This window comes from Microcebus murinus, chromosome 12, assembly GCF_040939455.1.
Source record: "Microcebus murinus isolate Inina chromosome 12, M.murinus_Inina_mat1.0, whole genome shotgun sequence".
Classification (NCBI taxonomy): Eukaryota; Metazoa; Chordata; class Mammalia; order Primates; family Cheirogaleidae; genus Microcebus; species Microcebus murinus.
Genome location: NC_134115.1, coordinates 29097969 through 29119770, shown reverse-complemented (window position 1 = coordinate 29119770; position 21802 = coordinate 29097969). Strand labels below are relative to the sequence as shown.

The window sequence follows — 21802 nt, the reverse complement described above, 5'->3', positions numbered from 1 at the left end:
TCCCTATCTCATAGAATTGTTTTGATGTTTAAACCAGTATCAAATGAAGTAGCTATTTGAGAACGTTCTAATAATTGCTTACTAAAAGTCAGTTGTATTTTCACATAGTTGTGAAATAGCATCTGCAGATTATTTTCCATGCTTTCTAACGAATGATTCTTCCATACATTCTGCTCATATATCTTTTGTCTTACCATGAAAATACTTACTGAGGTGGACAATATGTTAGGATCATTTTGTTTTGTTTTGGTTTTTTGGCATATGTTGACTATTAAGCTCTGCTTAGTGAAGTATCACATCGGCCACTTAAAAAGGAACATCCTGTCTCAGCTGTGTCTCATGAGAGACTTTAAGAGTGAAATCTCCAGGCACTGAACTGAATCTCTCCAAGCTGTTCCACTGCTCTCCTGCCCATTCAGAACAGGACAGGCATCAGGCTTACCCGTGTCGTGCTGGGGGTTTTATTTATAGAGGGAGGCAGCATAAGGGAGGTTGTATACTTACTAGCAGGCCAAACCTGGGTGAGAGACCTGTGCTTAGTGTCTCAGGGCCTCATTTGCTTCATGTGTGCAACTGTGATGCTAATGTCTACCCTGATGGGTTGTTAAAATTGTAAATGAGATAATGTATGTAAAGTGACAGGCTTAGTGCCTCAATAAGGGGAAGCTATTACTGTTATTAGGGGTGTTGATTATTGCGTTGCCAGATCTCAGGCACAGTATGCTCAGAATTGTAAAATATTTTATTGAACAGTGCTGGGGGGAAAAAAAAGACCATAGACTCAGAATTTTAAAACAAGACTTTGCCATTTATAAGAAATTGCTAGATGGTAGAATAGGGCTCCCCAGCCCCAGCCGAGGGGCTGGGACCACCACACCCTGTTTTCTTAACAGGTCAACAGAATAAGACATCTTTTGTACCTGAGCATATCCTACACCTCCCAGGCCAGTCCCTTCCGGGAATTGCTTTATGATCTACTGGAAAAGAGAGCCTTGTTCTCATAAGTAAACAAACTTCAATAGGGAGCACTGATAAGAAACATTTGAAAGAAGGTCACATATACACTTGGAAACAAGAGGAATCAATGTTTGTTCAGAAGAACAAAGGGGAGTGTGACATTGAAATCCGTAAAAGGGTCTTAATTGTAGTTCAAGGAAGGAACATTGAGGACATATTTGTTACTCTTCCAACTTACAGGACATGAAATTCTTTTGATTGTGGAGGTTGATTTTCTCATTTAAAAAAACACCAACAATTATTGAGCCCAACACCCTTACTTTAAGAATTAGGAAGCTGAGGTGCACAGAGGGGTCATTACTTATTTAACAACACGCAGATAGGTAGTAGCAGAATCAAGTCCTTCAACTCTGAATCCAGTGACCTTTCCATTGATCTGTTTCTTATATATTATAAGGGATTATGGCAACATTCCAAAATCAGTGACTGATGAAGTCTAAAATTGCTTAAATGAACATTTGTTTTTCCTTAAATTGTTTTTCACTGAAACACTGTTCCATGTAGAATTATAGCTAGGGTTAATTACACGTTGTCAAGGCCAGGCACTATGCCAAGTCTTTTAGATGCTTATTCATTATGTACTTGTAGCAGGACTGGCCTAAGCTTTGATGATTACCGCAGGGGTTTGCTTGTTCCTGGCAATTAGTAGGAAATTGTCCTCTACAGAAGCAATATTGTGTAGAGTGGAATCATCTGAGATAATCTTGCCCACAATGTGAAGAAAAGTGTTGGTAAGACAAAGTGGATCATTAATACCAAGATAGAAGAACCTTTTTTGAATCCAAATGTTGTGAACTTTAGTCCCTCAACGTATTAATATATTGTATTCCACACATGGAGCTGTGTACCCTTTTTCAGTTTTCAATTTTTTAAAACTGAGAAAAGTGGGCTGTGACTTTTAAAAATCAAGATGTTCATTTAATTGTGTTTTTAACGTCTATTGATTTAAGAAATTACATACGAAAGCGTGGATCTGAGTGACCCTTTCGATCATTCTGGAGTCCCACGAGGACCTGTGGTTGGTTCCCTGACCAATAGCCACTGCTGCAACATTTGCCAGCAGCCATAACGATTCTAATGGAAGCAGCAACTTCAATAGATTACGATAAAATTGACTCCTAATGTTTACCTCTCACCTTCACGCAGTGGTCTGCCGGAGCCAGCTCCTTCTGGCTTGTTTGAGTCAACCATCAAATTTTCCAAGCCAGTTGCTGAGCACAGCCGTTATTAACAATCAAATTACATAAACTTGCAATTAAATGAATTATATTTCTTAAAAAGTAACACTCAAAGTTGATCTCTTCCTAATTACTGTGCGACATACCTGCTATTATCTATGCTGTTCAGATTATTTGTATATATTTATCTGCATAGTGGAAATACTATAAAATGGTGAGCTACTAGGCAGTTCTTCCCAGCATTCAGTGATATCACCTGGATAGATTAAAGTAGAAGTATTTATTCCATAGCAATTGACAAGTACTATATAAGTCAGGGCTAGATTTATTGTTTTGTTGATTATTTTTTAAACTTAAAAGTGCATTGTAGGCCAGGCGCGGTGGCTCACACCTGTAATCCTAGCACTCTGGGAGGCCGAGGTGGGCGGATTGCTCGAGGTCAGGAGTTCGAAACCAGCCTGAGCAAGAGCGAGACCCCGTCTCTACTAAAAATAGAAAGAAATTAATTGGCCAACTAATATATATAGAAAAAATTAGCCAGGCATGGTGTCCCAGCTACTCAGGAGGCTGAGGCAGCAGGATTGCTTGAGCCCAGGAGTTTGAGGTTGCTGTGAGCTAGGCTGGCGCCACGGCACTCACTCTAGCCTGGGCAACAAAGCGGGACTCTGTCACAAAAAAAAAAAAAAATGTGCATTGTACTGGCCAGGCACAGTGGCTAACACCTGTAATCTTAGCACTCTGGGAGGCCGAGGCAGGCGGATAGCTCAAGGTTGGGAGTTCGAAACCAGCCTAAGCAAGAGCTTTCTACCCCGTCTCTACTATAAATAGAAAGAAATTAATTGGCCAACTAAAAAATACATATATATAGAAAAAATTTGCCAGCCATGGTGGCACATGCCTGTAGTCCCAGCTAGTCAGGAGGCTGAGGCAGAAGGATGGCTTGAGCCCAGGAGTTTGAGGTTGCTGTGAGCTAGGCTGATGCCATGGCACTCTAGCCCAGGCAACAGAGTAAGACTCTGTCTCAAAAAAAGTACATTGTACCTATAGCCATCACATTGTCTATAGAACATACATATCTTTGCGGAAAGAATCTTCCAGTGTTCGAAAATGATTTGCCCCTTTGACAAAGAAGTCCCTCATACCATTGACAAATGAGTGAAGTTTTGACAAATGCCTTTATTTATTTTTGTTCTATTAATGTAAAGGAAACTATCAACCAACATCATATTGGAACTACACCATTCACCAATTGCAATCATAAATTGGCTAAAGATGCAAAAATTCTGTAAAAACTTAACAAACACATTCTATGATAATCAATTGGTTATATGGAATTTAAAATTATTGTTCATTTTATTATTTGTAAATTGAGTGTTACACATTCTTTGTTAGTAAAATTTATTTTTAAAAACCTTTACATACACATATATATGTACGAGGGTTTTTTTCCCACTAAAATGCTGGTTGTTAAATGTTTGCCAGTATGCCATTCCTTTTGAGCCACTCAAGTCTATAAAATATCTGTTTCTTTATATAACTATTCTCAATGATAATACTAATAACAGCTAAAATATACTGAACAAAAGTGGCAGCCTTTATAAGAGTCAACCTGATTGAATCCTCACAAATACTCATATTTTCAGAGACAAGGAGACAGTAAGGAGGGTAAATTTAGGTACCTCCCAGCATGAATAGAGGACATTTGCCGGATACTTTCCAAGGACAAGGAGCATGGTAGATGCTTGCACATGTAATCATTTCCATCAACCCTGTGGTAAATATGGAAGGTGATTTGTATCACCATTCTATGGATGAAGAAAAATTCAGAGAGATGGAATAACTGCCCAGGTCCCAGCTAAGTAACACTGATTAGAAAGCATGAGGTGAGAACCAAAGCTTTGCAGGGCCTACTCCTAAATCAGCTCAGACGTAATATAGCAACTTCAGCTAAGGAAATGCTGTAGAGGAACCTAAATGGTAAATGTTTTGAGAGTATTTTTATAAATAGCCATTAAGAAATTTCATGCACATAGGATTTAGACCCACATATGAATATAAACATTCTCCAGAATAGCTAGAGCTTAAATCAGACTCTGAGAATGGATAATTTAGACTTTGCGGGAGTAGGTAAGAATACACAGGAAAAGGGTATAATTTCAATGACAGCTTTTAAACATTACTGTTTATATTTACAGATTGCTCAGCACATTAACACATAACAATTAGTAAGGTATATGAACAATGTAAAATAATGGGCAGCGTGTTTATGGTTTTTAACAAAGCAACTAATAGTTTATTAGTTTACTGATGTGTGCTTTCCAGAAGATAGAATTTATTGAGTGTGATGTGGTAGATGGTTCCACGTCTGACCTCAGTGATATTCAGAGCCCTCCTGCTGAGCTGGAACGACAGCCTTACAGACACTCTAAACTCGGACTCACGCAATCCTCCTGCCTCAGCCTCCCAAGTAGCTGAAACAACAGGCATGCACCACCATGCCCGGCTAATTTTTTCTATGTATATTAGTTGTCCAATTAATTTATTTCTATTTATAGTAGAGACAGGGTCTCGCTCTTGCTCAGGCTGGTCTCCAACTCCTGACCTCGAACAATCCGCCCGCCTCGGCCTCCCAGAGTGCTAGGATTACAGGCGTGCGCCACCGCGCCCGGCCAGCAGTGCCCTGTGACCAACATCTTCCTCCTCATTCTTTGCCAGACTTGTGAATGTGCATCATTCTGTCCTTGGTCATCCACAGCAGCACACCACGCCACTTCTGCACTGCCCATTCCTCTCCGCCAGTGTTTCTTAAACTCTAGGTTGTAGAACCGCCTGCTTCAGAAGCAAGTTGTTAAAAATGCAGCTCTCTGGGCCTGTTGTCAAACTAATGCACATTAAAGCTTGAGAACCACTATTTAAGCAATTGGACTGTACCCATCTCTGACTCTAGCATGACTATCTTTGATCCTTAACTTACAGGAAGGGTTTTGGTATATAAAAGGGCCACTACCCGAGACCATTAAAACTGAACCATGACTCAGAAACAAGAATAAGTGTCAGTTCTCCTCTAAGGCCCCCAAACCATAGACCTCCCAGATCATCTCAGCCATAGAGGTACCCAGGCATGTGCCTCCCTTTCCTTGCCCACTGGGGCCCTACCCAGTTTATCTATCTCTGAACTGCTTGTGTTCCTAATGACTTGGGACTGGGTGTTGATCTGTACAGCAGAGACCAGTAATTTCTGTGACATTTTCTGAGTATTCAAGTCAGAGCTCATAATTAGCTTGGTGTTGGCCTAGCCACGTATGAGAAACCTCCCTGTCATTCCGTACCTCTTTGAAGCTAGCAAGCACACTAAAAATCAATTCTGCTTATGATTTTCCAATAGCTCTGAACAGTTATAATTACAGTGTACATCTGTGGAAGCAAAGCTACTTTTCTAATCTGTTTTCTTATTATTTTTTCCAGCAGCTTCTGCAGACTTAGTGGTAATTTGGATTTCAACTAAATGACACCATTTAGATGCTGAGGGTGATCATTTCAACTTTTAGCACATTGATATGGTGAGAACCCGAGTAAAGTCTGAAAGCTAAGGCACAAGCGCTATCTAAAGATGCCTGGCCAATAATAAAGGCTCAACAGATGTTTGTTGGGTTTTACTGAAGAAGGGCCTCACTTTTTAAAGACAGAAAATATAATGTTTAGCAAAGAATAGGAATTATAATTTTTTGCAGGGTCCTAAAAAATGTGTGTGTGTCTGTGTATATATATATGTATATGTATACACATTATATATATTTTATATATATATATATATACATTTTCTGAAGTTTAACATTTTTTTAAATTTATGAATGCATGCTAGTGAGACATTCTTTCCCCCTAAGTGGTGTTACAGGCTAAGGAAAGAAAGGGGAAGTTAGTGAATCAGCCTGTTTGCAAGGCCAAGTCATCCTGCAAGCATCTATACCACCAGTATTGGTTTGCTAGGCTGCCGTTGTAAAGTACCGCAAACTGCATGGCTTAAACAACAGAAATTTGCCTCACAGTTCCAGAGGCCAGAAATCCCATATCAAAGTGTCGGCAAGGTTGGTTCCTTCTGAGGGCTGTGAGGGAGATCTGTGCCATGCCTCTCTCCTGGGCTCTGGGGGTGTGCTGGCAATCTTTGGCATTCCTTAGCTTGCAGGTCTCTACCTTTTTCTTCATGTGGAGTTCTCCTTGTGTGCATGTTTCTCTCTCTGTCCAAATTTCCCCTTTTTATAAGAGCACCAGTCATATTAAAGCAGGGCCCACCCTATTCCAGTAAGATCTCTTCTTAACTGATGATATCTGCAACAACCTTATTCCCAAATAAGGTCATACCCGAAGTTAGGACTTCAGTGTAAGGATTCTAGGAGGAACCAATTCAACCCATAACATCGTCCCTCTGAATAAAGCTTTGTGTTTCTGGCTCGTTTGTGTTTGTTTTCAATCCCGATAGCAGCAAATATAGAGATTGCAGAGTATCTGGCTGCAAACCACCATGCATGGAATTATGTCATTGAGGTGCAGTCTAGAGGGATAATGGTGCTTGGACTGGGAATTAGTTCCCGTTCACTGTATCTTAAATCCTTATTGGTTCCGTTAGCTTGCACAGCAAAAGGCATTTCCAATTCAGCGTACAATATTTCTGATATGCCACTCTGATCTCAAGCTGTGGTTGAGAGACGACCAGCTAAGGCCAAGAATCAAAACTTTAGAAAGCTGGAAAGACCTCATCAAATCCAGATGCCTGATTTTCACAGAGGAGGGACAGTGGACTAAAGGAAGATAAAACGTCTTACCCACATGCAGCCCACAGCTACTTGGTGCCAAATGGGTACCAGATCTCAGCTACCCTGTCTCTTGTTTTAGTTTATCCTTCTGCATATCATACTGATCCTCCGGGTCATGAAGGCCCTTGTGATTTAAAGGTCCCAATTCCTATTGCTTTGTGGTGCTTTTCTCTAGCTGGCGGGCACCATCAACCCTGTCTTCGGTGCGTGTCGTCTGTCTGGGCATGTTGTGTGAACTGCACATACTGCAGCTGTTTAAATCCCCCTAAGCCTCACATCTGGGATCTGCTTAAATATATTATCTCTCAACTCCATGCATGTGAGCTCTAGGAAGGGAACTAGTTCTGATGTTAGACTTTGCAAAATATGAACAGTAAAACGCATTTTCCAAGAAAGCAGAAGCCATTCAGTATTGTGAAGCCCAGAAGAAATGACTTTGATTATCAAGGTTATCAAGGTTTCTATTTTGGTTTATTGTTGTTGTTTTGGTGAGGTATTTTTTTTGCATTTACATATTTTATAATAATCATATATGTAATAATTTGCTTCTTTTAACATTTATTATCTGTCTCCCTTTTGGGGGTTTTTAGGGGGTTTTGTCCAGCTTTATTGTTACGCTTGACAAATAAAAATTGTATATGTAAGGTGATGTTTTGACATATGTATACATTGTGAAATTATTACTACAATCAAGCGAATTAAAATATCCATCACTTCACTTAGTCACGATATTTTTTTGTGTGGCTAGAACATTTAAGATCAACTCTCTTAGGAAATTTCAAGTATACAGTGCATTATTCTTAACTCTACTCACTGTGCTGTATATCCCCAGAACTTATGCATCTGGCATAACTGAACCTTTGTGTCCTTTGACCCACATCTCCTCCAGCCCCTTCCCCTCCAGCACCTAGCAACCACCATTCTAGTCTGCTTTTAAGAGTTTGACTCTCGACAAGCAAAATCCTGGAAAGAAAGAAAGAAAGAAAGAAAGAAAGAAAGAAAGAAAGAAAGAAAGAAAGAAAGAAAGAAAGAAAGAAAGAAAGAAAGAAAGAAAGAGAGAGAGAGAGAGAGAGAGAGAGAGAGAGAGAGAGAGAGAGAGAGAGAGAGAGAAAGAGTGAGTTTGACTCTTAGATTTTACACATAAATTAACACATGTAGTATTTTTCCTTCTGCATCTGACTTACTTCATTGAGCATAATGTCCTCCAGGTTCATCCATGTTGTTACAAATGAATTTTCTTCTATTTTAAGGCTGAATAATATTCCATTCACATACACACACATTGTGTATGTGTATGTATATGTGTGTGTGTACGTGTGTGTATATGTACAGACAGACCACATTTTGTTTAACTATTCAGCCAATAATGGACACTTAGGTTGCTGCCCCAACTTTTTGAAAGCTTCCCAAGTTAATGACCTGACCACATCTGAACTATGTACTAACTTATCTTTCGCTTTGAGTATAGCACCTGGAATGAAGTTGGCACACAGTATTCATTTGAATGAGTGACTGAGAGTTTTATAGGTAGAAAAGCAGATACTGCTTATTATGCTGACAGTTCATTATTAAAGTATAATTTATACATTGTAAAATGCAGAAATCTTAAGTGTATAGCTACATAAAGTTTGGCAAATGTGTCCATAAGAACCTACCACCCAGACCAAGACAAAGGACATTCTCTCATCCCACAAGAAACTTCCCTTCACCCCTTCCTAGACATGACCCCAAGGTCATGGAGATGTTCTTTGTTTTTTTCTGGAAGCCTTGTAGGTTTAACTTTCACATTTTGAGTTCCATTTCAAATTAACTTTTGTGTATGGTATGAGATGGGGGTGTCAAAGGTTCTTTTGTTCTTTAACATCTATTTCTGCTTTTTTATTAAGTTGAGTAAAATCAACTTGTCTATAGTAACAGATTTGTGATTCAGGAATGGATCTGTTATCTTTCTTTTTTCTCTTTAATATTTGAACTGTTGTTACCGGGGTTATCTTAGAAACACAGGAAAGCACTAATTCTCCACAGTGGTTGGAAGGCTTGAGGCAATCTGTGTAGGACCCGGTATTGCTTCAGAGTCAGGCCTGGGTTCAAATCCAGTTTGCCACCTGTGGTTAGACAAGTTAGTCTTAATGCTGAAGTATATAAAATAATAGCAAGAGACCCAGCCTAACAAGGTTATCGTTAATGATTAAATTAAATAATGTAATACAATCATCACAGCACAAACATCACAGTCAACGATGACTGCTAGCTTTTTTCTTTTCTTTTCTTTTCTTTTCTTTTTTTTAAGAGACAGAATCTCGCTCTGTCACCCAGTCTGAAACCTCAAATTCCTGGGCTCAAGTGGTCCTCCTTCCTCAGCCTCCCTAGTAGCTGGGACTACAGGCGTACACTACCACATTCAGCTAATTTTTTTATCTTTTGTAGAGACCGGATCTCTGTTGCCCGTGCTGTTCTTGAACTCCTGGCCTCAAATGATCCTCTTGCCTTGGCCTCCAGAAGTGCTGGGATTACAGGCATGAGCTACTGTGTGCCCAGCAATGACTACTTGTTTTAAACCTGTGTGTATGTGTGTGTGTGTTGGGGTGTGGTGTTGGAAAGAAAAATAAACCTCATAGACATATATGATGGAAAAGCTCCCCGAATTTGGATGAGGGTTTCCTTTTGAAAAGGTTTCTCCTTCCAGCCACCACCCATTCATTCACTCCCCTCAAAGCCTTCTGCTTGTCTCTGCGGCTGCTAGTGGCAGGAGCTCTCTGAGCCCCCATGGATTCCCATGCCCAGAACTAATATACCTGGAAACACACGGTTTGGTTCTCTTTTTGCCTGTGAGTTCAAAGCGTTGCTCTCTGTGCTGTGCTGCAGAAGGCTTCGTACCTCAGGCGTTCACTGGCAGGGTGGGGGGCGAGGGCTGGGGGGAGGCAGCCATCAGTCGATTCCAAAGGGAGAGCCTGCTGCTCTGCTCGCCTTAGAAACAGGCAGTCTCCTCGTCTAAAAATAGCAAAAGTGGGAGAGCGGGGAAGAGCAACAGCCATGCTCAGGGCTGAACAGGAGAAAAGGCAGAAAAAAGCAGATCTCTCTGAAAGCCTCCTGTTTGGCGGCGGGGGCTGAGTAGCGTGGGCGCAGTGACCATGGTCGAGGACTTTCCGTTCGTCTGGGTCCATGCTGGGGAGCCCTGTAGACTCGCCCACACACTCAGCCAAGCAGCTCAGCATGAAGGGGGTGCTCCGTCATGGCGGGGCTGTGAGCTGGCTGCAGGCTCACACTATATCCAGGCTGCAAACAGGGACTCTCGTGCCAGTGCCTGGGAGTTTCCACGCCCTGTAGCACCCTCCACCCGCCACCCACCCCAACCAAAGGTGAGCTGCTTCTAGCAGGGCGCAAGGTATTGCTTTGCCCAGGCCTTCAGAAGCGCATCAGTAACGCCGGAATGGGCTTGCCCTGAAGCAGAACGAGGCTCTAGGACTAAACGCCTCTTTGCAGCCATTAAGTGAGAGCAGGCTGCATTGATTGAGTTTTCTCTGCAAGTAGAGCTTTCCTGTCTACATTTGTTATCAGTTAATGTTCCGGTAGCTAAACTTAAAATAGCAGAAAAGGAATTCTTTCCAAGGTCTGCGATAAATCTGTCTGTGCAAACAGACCTCATCAAAGCCCCCTGGGAACAGAGTCACGGTGACACTCCTGTTCATTTATGCAGGAGAGCTTTACCCTCTGTTGGCCTTTCTATCTCTCACAGTTCCCAACTTGATCCTGTCGATGGCCCCGTGAGGTGGGCTGCACAGGAGGTATCGTTCCCATTTCCAGGCGAGGCAGGAGCTCATGACTTGCCCAGAGTAATAACTAATAATCAGAGAAGCAGGGCTTGTACCTGGCCTTCCGCCCTCACCTGGATGTTCTCTGGGGCTTTTTCCCCCACATGGCAATCGGTCAGTTTCTAAAGGGCAAAAACCTCCTAACCTGAAGCAACCTAAAATGTGGCATGAATTTAAGCAAAAGTAGGGAAATAAAATTAAAAAGACTCCATTTAACCTTGATGTTGGCAACATTTGTCTTTGCATGACCCAGGATTCATGACTTTGAACCCAGAGAGGGAAAAATAACCCCAACTCACCGTTGGCCATTTAGTAAATAATATTTTCATGGTCATAATAATGTAAACCCTATGTATCAATTTTCTAATTTCAGAGCCAATCTGTGGACAACGGAAAAATTTTGTTATAATTGCAAGGTAGAATATAAATCTTAACAGCCATGACAAAGTAGAGATAAAAGCATGGTTTTTTTTTTTTTTAAGTGTGTTTAATACAAAGAGCGGAAAGCAGGAACAAAAATGAAATAATGTGGGAAGTTAAAGGATATATGGTATGTGGTTGATGAAATTTAAGCATGTTATTCACAGTTACAAAATAAATTAAGTAGAAATGGCAAATGTTGGCAGAGTAGAAGGGGGTAAATATCCTTCATAGCGAATTAACAGACACTTCCTTTGGTTGCAAATATCTTTTATCGCATGATTCATTAAAAGCTATGAAGGGAATCACCAGAAGAGATAAAAAGAGAAATCGTGGAAGAAGCATCGTCTGAGGGGATAGCTGAAGGCGGGAACCGGGGGCGGGAGGTTGTAGCTTTTCCATCAGAAGTCATCTGTGTCATGTGGTTTATTATGATGTTATTACTTTGATTAAAACAAATTGAGGCAGTGAGAGGATGACTTTTAAAAGACAAAAACTGTGGCTAGTACCATATGTTCCCTGAACAAACAGTCTCATGAGAATTAGCTATAAAACACTCGTTAGGTCTACAAGCAGAAATCAGAGTGTTCCAGGCTATAAAATTATCGATGAGTGTTTTCAGCAGTCCGGCCAGGCTAATGCTCTCCAATGAAGCCAAACTAATGTTGCTGGTAACAGAAAGAAGCATTTTTGTAAACGACAGAGAAGCCCGCGTGGCATCAGAGCCTCATGAATGTCCCCTCCCGGAGGCAGAGCCAGGACACCTGTGTCACTCTTACCTACAAGAAGTTTGTGACTTGTGCAGAGATGGGAGCACAGAGCAGAGGAAGAGTATTGGCAGTTCCCATGCTTTTTACAAGGGAAGAACATACATCACTGAGTAGAATAACAGTTTCTTGTGTAGCTTGTTGCAAATTAGGGACAATTAGCCCTCGGTCAGTCTGAATCAAGGGAATTGTGGCAAAACCTGATGGTGTAGAACCTAGGCAAGCAGCCAGACTCTTAAACCCAGTCACGTAAATTTGCTTCTAGAAATGGATCCTCCCAAGCTGCAAGCCCAGGGAACAGCGTACACTCTAACCCCACCACTGCATTCTGAGGACGTTCCTCCCAAGAGAGAGACCCTCGCTTATAAGTGACCCTAAAACAGAACCTCAACCAGAGAAATTAGAAATTGATTCTAAATAAGCTGGAGCCCAAAAAATCAACAGTACAATAAAAAAAAAAAAAATCAGGGCAATACCAAGACTATTCCCCAATGCCAGAACTAAAGAGAAATGAATATTAAATTGATCAGTGGCACAGACATTTAAATGAAAATCCTTTTAGACCATATCTTACCTTTACTACATTTTCAAGAGAGGAAGAATTTGCTGTAGACTATGGATGCATTTATTTGGGTGAGATGGTTTATTCTTGCCTTCTCTCTTTACTCTGTTAATAATTACATTTCATTATTTTTTAAGCAGCCATGAACATACACATACATATTCATGCATACAGTATATAGGTTCTCAAGCCCAGATAATACTTTATGTCCTAACATGAAACATTTCTTATTTAGGAAAGATATACCTTTATCTGCAATAACGTATACAACTTTTACTAATCTCTTTGCTAAAAATAATGTAACCATGTAAAGTGAAATATTTTCAATGCCTGTATCAGCTGAGGCCCAAATTAAAAGTGTGAGACTTATAGCACTTGCAAAGGAAGTAAGTGGTCATAAACCAGTTCTGTGGCCCTTAGCTAACTGCCCACCCCCAGCCTTTAAAGGAGGTTGGTGTGGCCAGGAAAAGAGTTGGCAGGTGGAATGTGATCTTTATAGACAACTTTTGGTGATCAGAGATGGCTGTCCCAGCCCAGAAAAATGGGCTTCTATGGGACACTTTGGGGGGATGGCTTGCTGTGTGTGCTGTGGAGGGTGTGACTCATGCTTGAGATCCTGGGAGGGCAGAGCAAGGACAGTTTGCTGTTTGGAGTTGGCCCATGCCACTCACTCACTTCCCATCTCCTTTCTGTGCTTTTTTTTTTCTCCTTAGCACTTTTGATCAACATAATATATATTTGAAGTATTTATCTCATTGTCTGTCTTTCTCAATACTAAGTAAGTTCCACGAGGCACAGACTTTTGTTGGTTTTGATCTCTGCTACATCCTAGACCTAGAATGCAATGTGCAAATGAATGCTTGGTAAATGTTTGCATTGTACATTTCTTATCACTGATCACCCCAACCCTACTGGTTCAATATGATTATTGTCATTTTACATATGGGAAACTGGAACACAGAGGGGTTACAAAACGTAACCAGTATTACACGTAACTAAGTAGAAGAGCCAGAACTCAGAGTCAAATTCATCTGATTCCAAATCTCATGCTCAGCCTGTTGATGCTTTATCAGCTCAGGCATCTGTTTCTTAAAAATGTATTCTCATTCCTTTTGGGGCGGTAGATAGTATCTAGTCTAAGAGTTTTAGGGAAGTAACCTGCCAGTTCTATACTCTGATCTCACTTGCTAGATACTGTATAATGAGGATAACAAATACAAAGATTAATTTATTGGTTATGTAGCTTTTGCTCAATGCCAAGACAATAAGTCAGATTATTCAGAGTGTATTTAATGATACTTTACTATATATATGTCTGATTATCTATACAGGGCTATATATTTTACTAAATTCCTTCATATGTATAATTTTATTTAAATAGTAAACCTTTAGAAGCTTAAATAGCTTTATCGTTTCTGTTAAATTTTGATATCCATTTTTCAATGTTGCTTTTGAAAGCTTATTTTGCCTACTTACTTTTCCTCAAAACTTTCTCTTCACTGTTATTCTTCCCAAAAGAACAAAGATTTCCACAGTTCACATCAGACATCAAACACCATATTTGTTTTTGCTAGTATAATGTGATTATTTTGCAAGCTCCTACACACATTTTCCTGAGCTACCTTGGTTTCTGCGATGGCCAATTTCTAAAATTCCAGCAGAGATGACTATAAAAAAAAAAAAAAGGTAGTTAAATGGAAACCGGAGTTCAGGTCCTAGCTCTATTCAACTACCTACTAGGTAACCATGGGCAGGTCACTGCTCCTCCCTGGCCTGGTCTTGGAAGCGGAGACGCTGGGCTGACAGACGCGCGGAGCCGGCGCAAGTGAGGGGAACAGGCTGAGTGTGACACAGACAAGCATGGTGGGGACCCGCAGCCATGCACAGGACGTGCCCAACTTGGGGGAGGCAGCCGCAATCTCGTTCCTACTCAGAAATGTAAGCTCAAAGTTGGCAGCTTTGTTGGTTTCTCTAAAGAAACTGTAGAAAAACTGGGTTTTTGTGGGAATTTCCTGTTTCTTAATTTGGCAATAATTCAAACTAAAAAAAAAAAAAATCTCTTCTTCAAAACACGCTTCTTACAACAGACTGGGTCTGTGGGCCAGCAGTGTGAGCCTCTGGGCTAGACATGAATGCAGATGAAGGTCCCCTCACCCATGCCCCATACGACACCAGCACTGGCCCTGGGACATGGTTCCCCAGGCCTCACGGATGGGCCTGCACTTCTGGTCTCTCCACCTCGGGGCTCAAAATCTCAGAACCCAACCTTTTTGTATTGTCAGGCGGATATAATGGTGCACAAGGTTATCTTCTGTAAACTAGCAAAGAACGAATACTGGGACAGAACCAACGTGGGCCTCTAGATTCCCAGCATCCCACCACTCACGAGGCGTGGTACTCACACATCCCCTCTCAAAAATGCAATGAGGCTGGGCACCGTGGCTCACGCCTATAACCCCAGCACTTTGGGAGGCTGAGGTGGAAGGATTGCTTGAGGCCAAGGGTTCAAGACCAGACTGAGCAACATAATGAGACCTCATCTCTACAAACAATTTAAAAATTAGCCAGGCATGGTGCTGCCTACCTGTAGTCCCAGCTACTCAGGAGGCTGAGGCAGGAGGATCACTTGAGCCCAAGAGTTCGAGGTTGCAGTGAGCTATGATGGGACCACCGCACTGCAGCCTGGGTGACAGAGTGAGACCCTGCATCAAAACAAACAAACAACAAACAAACAAAAAACATGAAGAAGTATCTCATATGCTGAAGTAGAAAGAAAAATGCACTACTAGTATAATCAAATTCTTCAAACTCGGGTGACTATATCTCTAGGTATGACCATATTTCCTGTCCTTCAAATTCTCAAAAAAAAACAATTTTCCATCCCCAAAAGCTGCCCACCTCAGCCTCTTCGGCCACAACTATGGAAGTGTCTTTAGATTTTGTCCTGGAGGCCACATGCTCATTGTTCGCCTTTATCTTTCCAGTAAAGGGTTACCTTCCAGTTCGACCTTCACCTTGGAAGAGGGGACCATCTACTTGACCGCCGAGCCAAACGCTCTGGAGATGCAGGACGACAATGCCTCTGTGCTGGATGTCTATTTAGTGAGTAGCGTCTGCATTTCCCCCCTCCCCTTCCGGTCTGTGGGTGGACCCGGGCCGAGGCTTGCGCGAGAACAAGTTCTGTGAAACCAGGCCTGCTTGGGCTTTAAAGGAAATAATGGCGCCCTGTCCCTTGTACAAATGGTGGGTCTTTTCACAAGCTGTGTTTTCCCTCAGTTTGTGGAGGTCGTTTCACAAAAGAATTATCTAGGTCGACACTAAATCGTCATGTATAACAACAGAACACATCCAAATGGCAAGGCAAAGTAGGGCTCCCTGTTGTCACTCCCAACAAAGTAACTCAACTGTGCTCCCTTATGTTTGAAACTTCTGCATTTTAGTGTTGCTCCCCTTTTTTTTTTTGAGACAGAGTCTCACTTTGTTGCCCAGGCTAGAGTGAGTGTCATGGCATCAGCCTAGCTCACAGCAACCTCAAACTGCTGGACTCAAGCAATCCTCCTGCCTCAGCCTCCCGAGTAGCTGGGACTGCAGGCATGTGCCACCATGCCTGGCTGATTTTTTGTATATATATATTTTAGTTGGTCGATTAATTTCTTTCTATTTTTGGTAGAGACGGGGTCTTGCTCAGGCTGGTTTCAAACTCCTGACCTCGAGCAATCTGCCCACCTCGGCCTCCCAGAGTGCTAGGATTACAGGCGTGAGCCACCACGCTGGGCCTAGTGTTGCTCCCTTGATAGTAGGCTAAGAGGCCCGGAACTGGGTCGTGGGAAGAACGCAAACTCCACACCAGGGAATCTGGGCTGACTCCCTCTTTGGTTGCCACCAACCAGCTATGTGATTTGAGTAGGAACCTCTCTGACTTCATGTCCTTATTTGCCAAAGGCGGGAGACAATTCCTGCCCTGCCTGCCTCACAAGACTGCTTTGAGGATCCTGAGCGATTAAATGAGTGAACACCCTTTAGTGCCCATCACGTTGTCTGTATTGGCTTAATTAAATTGTTAGGTAATGCCCAGAAAGATGGGCTATATATATTTGGTTGGTTGGTTGGTTGGTTGGTTGGTTGGTTGGTTGGTTGGTTGGTTGGTTGATTGGTTAGTTGGTTGGTTGGTTGGGTTTTTTTTAAAGACAGAGTCTCACTCTATCACCCAGGCTGGAGTGCAGTGACACAGTCATAGCTCACTGCAACCTCCAACTCCTGGGCTCAAGTGATCCTCCTGCCTCAGCCTCCCAAAATGCTGGCATTACCGGCATGAGCCATCATGCCCAGACAATAAAAGTGTATTTTGTATGTCAAGTACATCTCGCACATGTACTCTGTGTCCTAGTACACCTGCCCAAACATCACACGACACAGGGCAAGTGTTGATTTGGAATTATCTGATTTTTTTCTAAGTTTTGCTAAACCTTAAGAGCCAATACTCGGTGTCACTCTTGGCATACAAGTGCGACCTCAGGAATCGGCGCCGTGTGCCACGTGTCTCACAGAAACATGTCTCCACCCCCTCCAGGCTCCTGAAGGCTGACTTTTATGCTTCTCTGTACTCCCTACCTCCCCCCACACACCTGCCCGACCTAACACTGTATTCCTCAAGCGTGCTCTGCAGGACATCAGTCACCTAAAATGTCACTTCTCAACATGCAGCCCTCTAGTGTCTTCCCAGCTCTCTGAGAGTAAAATCCCATGCCCTCAGGCCCTGCATGGTCTGCTTTCCCCTGCCTCTCAGACACACCCTCTCCCTGGGCCTCTGTTTTCCTTGCTGATCCTATTCTAGACACACTGGCCTCCTTGGTGTTCCTCCCGCAGACCAAGCACGTTTCTGCCCCAGGACCTTTGCATTTGCTGTTCCTGTCTGTACACTCTTTCCCACCCATCCCCCCGCTCACTCCCTTACTTCCCCAGTTCTCAGCCCAAGCATCTCCTCAAACAGGCTTTCCTTGACCATCCTCTATAGGATAGCAAGTCCCCCACCAACCACTGAGCATGGTCTTCTCCATAACCGCTGAGTATCCTGGTTGTTGCATAAGCAGAATTCTTTCCACTGAGCAATGCTCTTCCCCACCGCTGTACCCACTTTTAGAAAGTAAGTCATAACATATCACAAAATCTTTACAGAAAAGTTAGTTGGTTCTCCCCCAGTCAAGAAAATAGGGAATGAAATACAAAAAAAAAAAAAAAAAAAAAAAATTAAAGGCATTTTTTTTGTGTTTTTTTGGTCTCATGATAAGTTGGGTTCATCTGGAAGTAGAAATCAGGAAAACCTTTCAGGAAGAGGCCAGGTAAACTCTCATCTCCATGAGCTGAGGGTTCGTGCCACTTTGTCGTGTCTTTACAAAACCAGATCCACGCTAACAGGGAGGTGTGATACTCCTGAGTGAGCCAAAATTCAAAGCCAGCTTTATACACTGTCCTGCCTAAACTTGAACCCACAAAGCACCCTGTGATTGCTGTCATCACCACCCATTGCTGTCTCAGCCCCATCTCCTCGGAATCATGCTTCTTACAAAAGCGCGAGATGGATCCAGAAAGGAAGCAGCGGGGGGGGGTTTGGTGAGAATTATTTTTTGTAAAATTTCACTTTCACTGTTTCCTTTCTGGTTATTATCTAATTACTGTTCCAGTGTAGCAGTTCTCAAACCTTTTGATCTTAGGATCCTAAACTCTTAAAAATTATTGAGAATTCTGAAGAGTTTATATAAGTTATGTCTATCAATATTTCATAGTTTCAAAATTAAAACAGAAAAAAGTTAATATTCATTAATTTATTTAAAATAAATTTATATGTTAACTTAAATAACATTTTTATGACTATAACTATATTTTTCAAAACAAATAGTAAGAAGGGGGACATCATTTTGTATTTTTGCGAATCTCTAATGTCTGGCTTAATAGAAGAAATTGGATTCTCGCATCTGTTTCTGCATCAGTCTTTGCAATATACAAGACACCATTTCGCTTTTGGAAAACTCTGCTGTACCCATGAGAAGGAATGAGACTGAAAAGGCAGATAACATCTTAGTAATATTAGGAAAATAATTTGACCTCATGGGCCCCCAGAAATGGCCCCCCACACAGTTTTCCTAGTATTTTGACTTAGTCAATTTACCTGTTGCAAAACCAAATGAGTCATAAATTAATTAGAAATAGGTACTACCTGGAGTCTATACCTGTCTCTGCCTCTCACTAATCACTGACCTTGAATTAATCACCCTCTTTGGGCCTCAGTTTTCTCATCTATAAAATGGATTATCAAATCATCTCTGAGACCCTTTCCAGCCCTGCCAGGCTGTGTCTCATTCTAAATTACAAGGAGTTGCAGAAATAAGATTTTCCAAAGTAGCCACAGTTTTCTCCAAGTTTTGCTGTTTCATCACCTCTTCTACCGTAGACCTTCACAGTATTTAAAATTTTTATGGCAATACATCTAGAAAGTTCTGCACCATTAATTTGTAATTCCAGGATGTGTTTTCATGCTGGAGAGTTTTATTTTTTGTTTTGCATACTCTTCCAGATCTGAAAGGATACAGCTCATTGCCCTCACTTCAATATTTTCATTTGTCTCTGCATTATGAAACAGTGAGTGGACAAGAAGAGCACAAGAAAGGAAAAACCAATCTCGCCTTTGCATTTGTCTCTCCTTTCCTTTTGACCTAAGTTGATGCTCTGAATCATAGCCATCTTTATTGAAGGGCAGTTGGCCAGCTTCTCTGGTGACCTTCTGTTCAATGTTGTCACCAAATGTAGTCAGATTTCTCTTGTACTGTTTCTCCCCCTTTAAGGTACAGCATTTCCCTATCATTAGTTGTAACCCACTCCCCTGGTGCTTTTATTTGTAGCCTAATGTATAAAACTGTTTATCTCTCTTAAAAATATATATAGATTTAAACCCAAATGATTTGTGCCCACCAGATAGCACACATGAAATATCCTTTTAAGGACTCACCTACACATTATGTGCATGTAAATTATGCCAGCTGTCCTGCTTTTTCCTGTGATTTGACATGAACTTAAAAAGGATCAGTAACCTTAGAAGAAAGCTAATTGTTCCGTCATCTTTATTAAAGCATTTAGCTCAAGTGTTATCTAGTTACCCTGCCTGTAAAAGGCCATTTACTTTCACATTGTAGAGTTCCAAGCTATCTCATACATTCGCAGATATTCAAATCAAGGGAGGTGTTTTCTAAGATGATTTTTATCTGGTGACCAAGGATGTGTTTTCCATTGCATTTTGAGTTGATGACATAGATTAGGGTATTTAAACGAATACAACAGAGATGAGCAGGCTGTATTGATTTTAGAATGGGCAATCATGGAGTCTTCACAATAGAGCAAGATTCCACTCTGTGAATAGTCCCGGATATTCTAAGGCACTGATGCTGTTATTTCAGTTTCTAAGGCAGCTTCTTTGCCTGATGCAGAATGCAATTTGATGTTAATGGGAAGAGGAACAACCAACAACAAAAAAAAAGCATGCCTGCTGAAGCATGTAGTGGGAGACAGTACCCTTTTCTGACAAGCTGGGAAGAGCTAGGTAAGTGGGAGCCAATGGGATCGCTGCTTTAATAATCTAGAAGTTTGAAAGATGGCTGCCACAAAATAGTGACTTTCTTGCTTCTATTATTCAGTCCTGAGGTTATACCCTTTTCTTTTTACAATTTCCATATTAACATCCTCTCAATAACATGTACGTTCATCTGGATTTGCTTCTCTGCAAAATGGCTTTTTGAAATATAAAAATAGCTGTGGGCGAAGGAGAAAAAACAGTTAAGCCATTTTTTAGCCACACCAGCTAAAAAATCTCACCATGGGAGATTAGTGCTCCGATGGGTGGCTGCTGGACAGCCTGATTATTTAATGTGTTATTAGGGTGGTTAATAATACTCTTTGATCATGGGACGAAGGGTGGCAGAGAAGTGAAAATGATTGAATTAACAGCTTAGTGTACGATTATGCATGGGAAAAGCCTGAGAAAAAGAAGAAAAACACTTTAAATGAGGTCACGGGGGTCTTAGAAAATTCGGCGGAACTTTTTTGGCAAGAGAAACCACATTTCTGGATTTGAATCCCTTGGCATTGAGGTTAATGACATATTGGGTCTCTTTAATCATTCCTTGTTGGAGCCAGTGTTGGCTGCTGCATGGGGTGTTTATTTGAAACAGTGGCAATTCTATTGCTTCTCAAAAGAGAACTAGATTCCCCACCAACCAAAGATGCCACGCGGATTTTTGGTGGACTTTAGTGAGCGCAGAGAAGGAAGGAGAAAAGGCACACGCTGCCTTTGGTTTGGAAGGCTGTTTCCTTCTGCCACGTAACCACACTGTTGAGAAATGAAGAGATTTCAGAAAGGGTAAAAGAGGGCCCTTTGTTTCTTTCCAGAAATGCTTAGCCCCTTAAGTTATTGGCCAAATAATATTTCTAAGATGTGTGGAAGAGCTAAAAAAATGGATCCCACAGCCTGAGTCTCACAACACCTACAACTTATTCCTATTCTTGAAATAAGAGTGATGCAAGCTTCCAATTAATGAGGCAACCTGTCAGTCCGGATTAGGAGGTCACCCACAGGATTTCTTTTAAACAAACAGCATTAAACTGCTGTTTAAGGATTAGCTTAGGGAACTGGAGTTGGAGTTATAAAGGCATACCGAATAAATTAGGCCCAGAGTTAGCAATTGAATGACAAGTCTGCAGGGCTGTGGTAACTATTTTTTTTCTTTCTGTTCTGTCCTAACTTTACAGTGACTCTTGCCCCCAGGCCAGCTTCCTTTCTATCTTCCTCCAAGCCAATTCTGCCCTTCAGTTTGCCTGAGTGCCCTACTACACCCAGGCCCGCCATGGGTTACCCATCATTTTTCATTCTTTGCCTCCTAAGACCAGCCTCTCTTCCGTTCTCTAATCCCTCTAGACTCTTCTATTGCTTCTATTTCTGGTTTCTATTTCTGTCTTCTTCCTTGTCGTAGAAAGCCAGTGTTTACTAGTCTCTGGAGACTTTCCAACTCTTGGGAAAAGCGTGTTTGAGGAAGAACAGTCTCTAAGGGTGCGAACTTGCCATCTGCGAGGCCCTGAACCTGCGGGGAAACAAATAGAAGAGTTAAGATAAGAACAAATGAGAACTTTGGGGAAACAAGTTTAAATCCCACCCACGGACCTAGTAAACAGGACAGCCCTCATTGGTACC

The 21802-nt window shown here is 41.7% G+C and overlaps 1 protein-coding gene across 6 annotated transcripts in view; it reads left to right on the top strand.

Annotated features, from left to right (window-relative positions):
• PIP5K1B (phosphatidylinositol-4-phosphate 5-kinase type 1 beta) overlaps positions 1–21802 on the top strand; it is a 282554-nt gene that overhangs the window by 251612 nt on the left and 9140 nt on the right. For 3 of the 6 annotated variants that reach the window (XM_012736942.3, XM_012736958.2, XM_076008648.1), the window contains one exon: positions 9434–9896. In XM_012736942.3, the coding sequence (XP_012592396.1) occupies positions 9434–9563 (130 nt within the window). In that variant the 3' untranslated portion in view covers positions 9564–9896. Of the gene's footprint in view, positions 1–9433; positions 9900–15551; positions 15670–21802 lie in introns of those variants that run through there. The other 3 variants (XM_012736933.3, XM_012736976.3, XM_012736925.3) reach the window with 2 other exon arrangements.